The sequence below is a fragment of the Cariama cristata genome, unplaced genomic scaffold (genome assembly GCF_000690535.1).
Source record: "Cariama cristata isolate BGI_N322 unplaced genomic scaffold, ASM69053v1 scaffold22770, whole genome shotgun sequence".
Lineage (NCBI taxonomy): Eukaryota > Metazoa > Chordata > Aves > Cariamiformes > Cariamidae > Cariama > Cariama cristata.
In genome coordinates this window covers 14,250-22,426 of record NW_009593283.1, presented here as the reverse complement: position 1 = coordinate 22,426, position 8,177 = coordinate 14,250, and the positions used below count along the sequence as shown (strand labels likewise).

At 48.7% G+C, this 8,177-nt stretch overlaps 1 protein-coding gene across 1 annotated transcript in view; it reads right to left on the bottom strand.

The window, feature by feature from the left end:
* Positions 1–6,657: 6,657 nt before the first annotated feature.
* The window catches only part of LOC104169049 (putative olfactory receptor 51H1), a 4,395-nt gene continuing 2,875 nt past the window's right edge, over positions 6,658–8,177 (bottom strand). Inside the window, exon 4 of the mRNA XM_009709858.1 lies at positions 6,658–7,587. Within this exon, the coding sequence (XP_009708160.1) occupies positions 6,658–7,587 (930 nt within the window). The remainder of the gene's footprint in view (positions 7,588–8,177) is intronic.

Sequence of the window (8,177 nt, the reverse complement as noted above, 5' to 3'; positions counted from 1 at the left end):
TGCGTGGGGAAGAAATGCCGAGGCAAAGCTGTGAAGCCCGCCGCTGGTGTGTGATCTCAATGAGAATGATGCCTGATCGCCAAACTCAGCAGCACGTGCCGCAACTCTTGGGCAAGCATCGTTCCTTAGGGACTTCCTTACAAGTGTAGTTTCTACCTCCTCGTGTTTGCCATTTGCAGCACAGCTCCACTAGGAACGGCCAGTAGAAGGAGAGGGCACGGCATTAGCTGTACAGACACCACTGTTTTGCCAAAAACAACAAAAAAAATTGTGTGTGAAAAGCATACTTTGGTTTTAGGTGCATCCCCAAGTGCCTAAACCACAGTCAAATGGATCCAGGTGCTTGCTGGGGGCAGGAGGATTTCCTTCTTAGAAGGAAAAAGAAGAATGGTGTCAATTAATTAATCCAAAGGGTTTTCAGATTGCCTGGCCCCATCTGGATCAAGGTGGCCAGATCGGGGTGCACATCTGCCACAGGAAATTCACATTTGTCTTCATCCCATTTTGCAAGGTTTAAAGAGACTGAAATTCCAGAATTTCACTTTGAGAAGGTTGAAAAGACTTTGGGTTTTTATCTTATCAATGTGGTGTTTATTGTGTAGGTTGAAGTAGTTTCATTCTGTTAAGGCCAGATGTGTCCATTCACCTTTATCAGCCTGCCGTAACAATATGATTTTAAGAAGACACTGCAAGGGGCATCTCCGAAACAGTGCTGAGGAAATGAGCGGAGCTGTGAAGAAAGACAGTAACAACATTACATTGCTATTCTGCAATGACTTCTTCAAAATAAATCACTGTGACATCATCGAACTGATTGAAATTCAATCTGGAAATTGAGAAAATGTTATTAGGTGACTCTGTTTTCAAAAGGGACTGGGGGAAGGATCTAGGGGATTTGATAATTGCCTTATGAGTAACTCTGACATTGAGTGAAGTCAGAACCTTGTTGCTGCGCATGTATATACAATTGTTTGTTTGCTTGTTTCACAGACCGGTTGTATATCTAAAATGGTTTCTCGAAGAGGTGGGGTGGAAGCACAGCAAACAGCCAAGGGGGAAACAGCAGTGTAAGCACAGATGCAATTCGAAGGATTGCAGGGAAAATTTCCATTAAAATTCGTGCTCATAAATCTTCCAGTTCCTTTGAGAATAATGTCCCCTTCAGAAGCGATTTTGTGACCAAAATTCTGCTTTTTGGACAGACTGGTTTACATATCTCCTGCAGAGCTGCCTGGGGACACAGACCTGGTTCCCCAGCCTGTGCACAAGCACAAGCCCCTGCAGGAGATGGGGAAGGGGGGAATCAGGGAACACTGATGGGCGATGTGCCGGTTTCAGGGCCCTGAGGCACTTGTCCTGTGATGTCCAGCATCATCACAGGGGTCAGAAGATGAGACACCACAAGGACTGCAGGGCCAGTCATACTCAGTCCCACAGGTTGTTGGTCTTTATGCCCAGAGAGGCCATCTTCTCTGTCCTCAGGTTTTCAAAGAATATTTAACAAAGTCAGGTCCTGAGAGGACAATGCAGGTATCTCTGGGTAAAGTCACCACTCGTACTTTCTCCATTACCAAGGTTCAGAGGAATGAGGTATTTCTCAGAGGTCATGAGCCTGATGAATTCACTGAAGAGCACTGCAATAGGGACACACAACCAGCCTAACCTCATTGAGGAAGAAGGTGTGGGGAGTGCAGGCACTGAAGGTAATTTCCATGGAATTAGACCAAATCAGGCTCGGCATGGCTGGTAGTATCAAAAAAGGTAGAACTGGATCTGTGGGGACTTGCACAAAACACAAAATATATCTGGGTGAATGGAAGCTTGTATTCACCTTTACAATACATCTTCTAGCAAGTATAAGGAGATTCGAGCACAAAGGCTGGGCAGAAATGTCTCTGCTGCCCATCAGGATGGATGGCTGATGATTAAAGATGCTGCTGTTGCTGGGCAATACTTTCTGGACACCATAGCCCAGAGTCTGTAATGCAGTACCCTGTATTAGGAGCAGAAATGAACACCTAACTAAGTGCCCTGAGGACTATCAAAGCTGTGATGCTACAGTTTTATGCAGTCCATTCTGTGATAATCCTCAAAATTATAGACAATGTGGTCAAAAGGGACTTGAAGAGGTCATCTGGTCCATCCCTCATACTGAAGTGGGTTAACAGGTTTCTCAATGAGGCTGGATAAACTCCCCCTCTCTGCAAGAAGAGACACAATGGTAGGGCCGAGAGCCACAAGACTCGCCACGCTGAGCCAAGTTGCGAAGAAGAATAGGAAGAGGAGGAGGAGGAGGAGGAGGAGGAGATGAGAGAGCCATCCCCAGGTGATAGCGGGCAGCAGCTCCCAGGCATGGGCTGACCAGGTCCCTGCGTGATCCAACGAGGTCAGCCTCAGCAGCCACGATGCCTCATTTTCTCCCACAGCTGGAGATTAGGATTATTCTGCAAACCCTGAAACCCATCCAGCATAACCCATCTTGAGGTTCTTGAAGGACACTTGTGGGGCAAAAGCTGGGGGTTTATTCATGCATGACCTACAGAGCCATAAACACCTCCAATGGGTCACACCCATTGGGTTAAATTTAAGATGAAGCATTTGTTACTTAGGATGTAGTCTCAGGGTTAGGATTTAGTTTGAAGGTTCCTTGGTTGAACCTACAGAGCATATCAGCTCACCTTATAGCAGATGTGCTCCACAGACTGCATTGCCTCACCACCTCTAACTCTCACGGGAGCTTGGACCTCAGGCCCACATTTAGTCCCAAATTTGGGACACTGAATACAGAGCTGAATCTAGGGAAAGCGAGAAGCTGGATTTTTGGAGGTTTTTTCCTCAGCACTTTGAAAAGCTATATGCCCTTTTATGGTGTCCCACTTTTACTTAAAACATCCACTTCATTCTCAAGGTTGAGATTAACGTATGAAATCTGTTTACATGGAGCTAAAAGCTGCTCTGTCCAGCGATGTGCAAACATACGGATATGAAGGCGTAAACAGAGGATTTTGTGGTCTTAAACTAGGTCAGAACATTAGTCCATGTCTCATTCCAAAGATAAAACAAACTTTCCCAATCAACACATAACCCTTCTCAGGATCGCCCCATTCATGTTGATTTACTACAAAGTTTCCTGGAACTTAACAGGACCTCATAATGGTGAAATCATAAGATGCATAAGCAGAGGAGTTGGATGGTTGTTACCAAAAAATAATAAAAATAAAAAAATATCTCAGTGGTATGCATCAGAGTATCCTAGATCTGACCCAGTTTCAGAGCTTGTCTATAGACTCCTTTAACCTCATAATTAGGACCTGGCTTTTATGTCTTGCAGAGCAGATGAAGTTTTACCGGTCAGAAAGCTGTGCTGCTGCAGAGAGCGTTCCCTCTTTCTCGGAAGAAAAACCCTGTGAAATCTGTTAACCCAAAACCAGCTGAATCCATTCCAAGGGCCGTGCATGGTTAGCTGTTTCGGAAGGAAAGTTGCATGCACGACTAAAATGTGAGATTGGTACAAAACACAAATGTTGACCAAAATAAGAAGCAAGTGAGGCAGTGTCTGGACATCGTTTATTTTCACATCCCCTGTAGCATCATCAGAGCTACTGCACTTACCAGGCTGTGAAGGTGCTGGTGTGAAGTAGAAGTTGACAACTTACACTGTGTGCTGGCAAAAGGGAATTTTGTGATGGCAAATGTAGTATGTAGGTACAGGGCTGAGCAAAAGCAGATAAGAGAAAGGGATCGACAGGTGGAAAGCACTTGTAGAAAAATTGGTATGTACATTATTGCTTTTGGCGCCGCCGATGGAAAGTCAAACATATAAAAGCAAACAGCAAACGTTAAGAAGATGCGTGGTCCTGTCAATTATTAAATGAGGCCGGCAAATCGCTGTGAGTCAGAGACAGCTGGAGAATAGCTGGGTTTAGGGGGAGCTGCAGGTATGGCAAATGCGTGCAAGCCTCAAGGTAGCACATTTTATACTGCAAACCTCAAATCAACAGGCAGGGAGGTACCTGGCCACGTTACTCTGTAAAGTGGCTGAGGTGCCTTTAGGATAAATACAAACTCACGTGACTACAGATTTTATTATTCAGCATCATACAGACATTTCAGGGCTGCAATGCATTAGCTGTGCTCTATTCTTGAGTGGAGGACCACGTCCAGGAGGGCTGGGAAGCCCTGTTAGCACTGGATGGACAAATTGTCTTATCACGTCTGTCCCTGGAAGGAGATGCACGGGCTCTTTGGGGCTGGGTGACTCTGAGCCGCGGTGTCAATCGGCACTGCTGGGCTGAAAAGAGCCAAGTGCTCGTAGTTTAACCCAGTCGTGGATTTTGCCTGTGAGGCAATTAGTTCAAAACAGCCACCAGATCTGTCAGCAGCTGACACGCATCAACTGCATTGACCTCCAAGGGAACTGCTCTGTGCCTCGGGGAGCTGCTTTCTACTGTCCACGAGCTGATTACAGCAACATTTGCTCTTCCCCACAGCCTGCCCAGTCTGACTCACTGGATTTAGCTAAACATTCCAGCATGAGATAAACTGGCTCTTCGTGCGCTCACACAACCACATGCCTGTGGTTATTGCACAGCACAACACTGCTGAGCGCTCAGGTCTTCGTGCGTTGGTCCCCAGTTTCTCACCTCTTGTCGGCAGACAGACGCTGCTCAACAGTTTCAGCAGGCACTACATGGACACACACAGATTCCCTGTCTTCAGACGTCTACTTCACGGACCCTTGGAAAAATACAGGACAGACTTCTGGCAGCTTCCCAGCCATGAGGCCCAGAGTCTACATGTTAAACGCTCACATTTGCCATGCATCCACCTTTATTTTTGCACGGAGAATCTCTTTCCTCCTGCAGACACCAGTCCCTTCCCAGCATCTGCCTGATTGACTCTTTGCAGCATGCACAGCAGCACTGACGTGTTCTTGCTGGTTTTACTGCTTGGCACCTCCCAGTGACAGTACCCAAGAGACTCTGGAAGAGACCTAACGAAAAGAAAAATCCAGGTACAATTTTCCCATAACTCTCTCATGCTTGCCAAAATAAAGCGCCTAAGTCCCTTTCATGGCACTGATCCTTGCCATTCGGATTCACCATAGCGGCACCTAGGACAACTGCGAGAAGCTCTCAGTATATTTACCAAAGCAGCTTTTGGAGCGGTACGGGGTGAGTGGGAAACAAATAAAAAGCTAAAGAGAAACATCAATTTTTTTTCTCCCTATGAAAGCTCTCCATCACATCCCTGCAGCGCACACCATCTCCCGCTTTGCTGGAACCTGCTGACAGATGCTCAGGCTGTCCCAAGCTCCAGTCTCGACCTTGTAGCTCTTTGCAAGGCTGGACATCGACCCTGCCGAGTGCCAGCAATGAGATTAGTGCTTTCCTCTGCCTCCATCCCTCCCCAGCATGAGTGCTGCTCGCCGTATCACCGCAGCACGCTCTCTCCCATGAGATGGGGGCTGCTGCCCCCTCACCTGCAAGGTCATGGTTTCTTTTTCTTCTCCTTTCCACCCTGCTCCCTCCTTCTTGACTGCTCAGCTACTGCGACGAGGCAAAGGCTGGGCTGAGATAGCCCAGAGGAGGAGACCAGCCCACGAGGAAGACTGAAGGCACTGATTCGGGGGCAGAAAGGAGCAAGCAGTTTGGTATGACCCTGCAGACATGACAAAGTCACAGGGACTTGGCTTGCAGGGAGGATTATTTTACGCAACGACAAGGGTGGTTAATCAGGGGGTAGGTTGCCTTGAGACGGGGTGGAGGGTCCTCTAAGCACAGCCTGATGCTCTGAAAGGAGCAGATCAGCCAGCCCTGGTATGAAGCATGTCACTCACACATCACGTGCGTTCCTAAGGAAACGTGGCAATGTACAAACAGCACCACGTGCCGCAGGATGAGCTTGGATTGCCTTGCATGCCCATTGCACCCTATACCTCCATGCCAAACCAACCTACCGTCATAACCTGGGAGGTGGGGAGAGATTTTTGTGATGTTCTGTAAAAATTATAGTCAGAGTAGATGATATCATGAGACAGTAAAAACCACACACTTCTCTTGCAGACCCTGCAACGAGACTGGACTCAGTTTTCTGGGTTTGTGTCCTTAGGTTACAGTCCATAGGCCATTAGTTCCTGTCTCCATAACTGTAAAGATGTGAATCATATTACTTGTATAATGAAAGCTGAGGAGTCTCGTATTGTTCACATAACTCTGGGAACTGACAGTTTCATATAATGGACCAATATAGGGATATTGTAATTAAAAGCATAAGTCTGGCAACACTATTGGTATTTCTTCAGAGACCAAAACTGCCTTTAGCAGTGAATTCCTTGACAAAAGCCTGCTCTCAGCAGTCTTCTCACTCCCCACCTGCAGGGAGGACAGCTTAATCACACAGCCACACCAGCTCTGCCCTCTTGCAGAATTTCTGAGAAGTGGGGCATCCCAAAATGGGAGGTGGAATAATGTGAATTGCCATAATCCATCCCTCCACGGAGAGGAAAAGAGCTGTGTTGCAGAAGAGGTGCCAGATATCTCCTGGGAAGTGAAGGAGCATGAATGATTTTCTCCAGGAGATGATATCGCCCATGAGCAACCAGTCTGGAGAGGAAAGGAAGGAGGAGACCGGCTTTGGGGCATTGCCAGTTTGGGACTAGAGCCACTGCTGGGTCCCCCTCCGGCAGAGCAGGATGAGGATCCGCCTGCGGATCTGCTTGGTTTTCCAGCTGTACACGAGTGGGTTCAGGACAGGTGGCACCAGGAGGTAGGCATCAGCCAGGAGTGTGTGAGTGAGGGGGGGCAGGTGCTTCCCAAACCTGTGGATGATGGACAAGCCAATGAGTGGGATGTAGAAGATCAGGACGGCACAGAGGTGGGAGATGCACGTGCTAAAGGCTTTGCCTCGTGCTTCCTGGGAGACAATGCTCAAGATGGCCCTGATGATCAACATGTAAGACAGGAGGATGGTCAGGGAGTCCAGTCCCTTGGTGAGTATCACCGCGGTTAGCCCGTACAAGCTGTTAACCTTCACATCCCCACAAACCAGCCTCAGCATGTCCTGGTGCAGGCAGAAGGAGTGAGACAGGACATGGGACCTGCAAAAAGACATCTTCCTAATAAGCACAGCAACGGGTAGCACCACACAGATGCCCCGCATGAAGATCAGTCCCCCTGCCTTCATTATCAGGGAGCTCGTCAGGACAGAGGCATAGCGCAAAGGGTAGCAAATAGCAACAAAGCGGTCAAAAGCCATGGCCACCAGGACCCCAGACTCGATGGCAGAGAAGGAGTGGATGAAGTACATCTGGACAATGCATGCCTCAAAACGGAAGGAGGTGGACTCAAACCAGAAAATGGCCAGCATGGTGGGCAGGGTGGAGAGAGACAAGCCCAGGTCTGCCACAGAGAGCATGGAGAGGAAATAGTACATCGGTGTATGGAGGCTGCGGTCTGTCTTTATCATCCAGAGTAAGGTGCAGTTCCCCAGGAGCATGAGGAGGTACAGGCAGCAGAGAGGCAATGCCATCCAGTAGCTGCTCATTGGTTGCCGGTAAGGATGAAGGTCAGGGCACTGGACCCAGTCCTGTTGGAAGATGACATCTCACGCGCTGGTGGTCCAAGGGTCTGGAAATAATAGTGTCTTGGAATAAAAGCCCTGCTATGAGACACCCCATGCAGCCCACCTGCAACGGCACTGGGAGGGCAGGCTCCCAAGAGCCAAAAAAACCCTGTGCAGCTGCTCTCATGCATAACCATCACATCAACCAAAGAAAAGCCACAGCGGACCAGTCCCAGGATCATTGTCTGGGCTGTGCACAGCAGCAGATAACAAAAAAAGAGCAGTGTGGCATTTAATGTGTCCCTGCTAGTTGTAGTCCTCAACCTTTAAATAGCCAGGGTTTCAGGAGATTTGGTGCTCAGCCCTCTGCGGGATGCCTGAAAGCTTCTCGGTGGCACAGGCAGGATGACAGCCTGGGGCCAGGGTGCTTCTGCCTGGGGAAGGAGATGAGGTGGGATGGAGACCTGGAGCTCAGCCCTGGGAATGGAGCTGGCTCCTCCCTGCAGAGGTAGAAGGAGCTGCCTTGGCCGTGCTGGTCCCTGCAAGGCTGAAGCACCCCGACAGGAGAGGGAAGGGGGGGACGGAGAGGGAGAGAGGCGAAGGCAGAGAAAGGT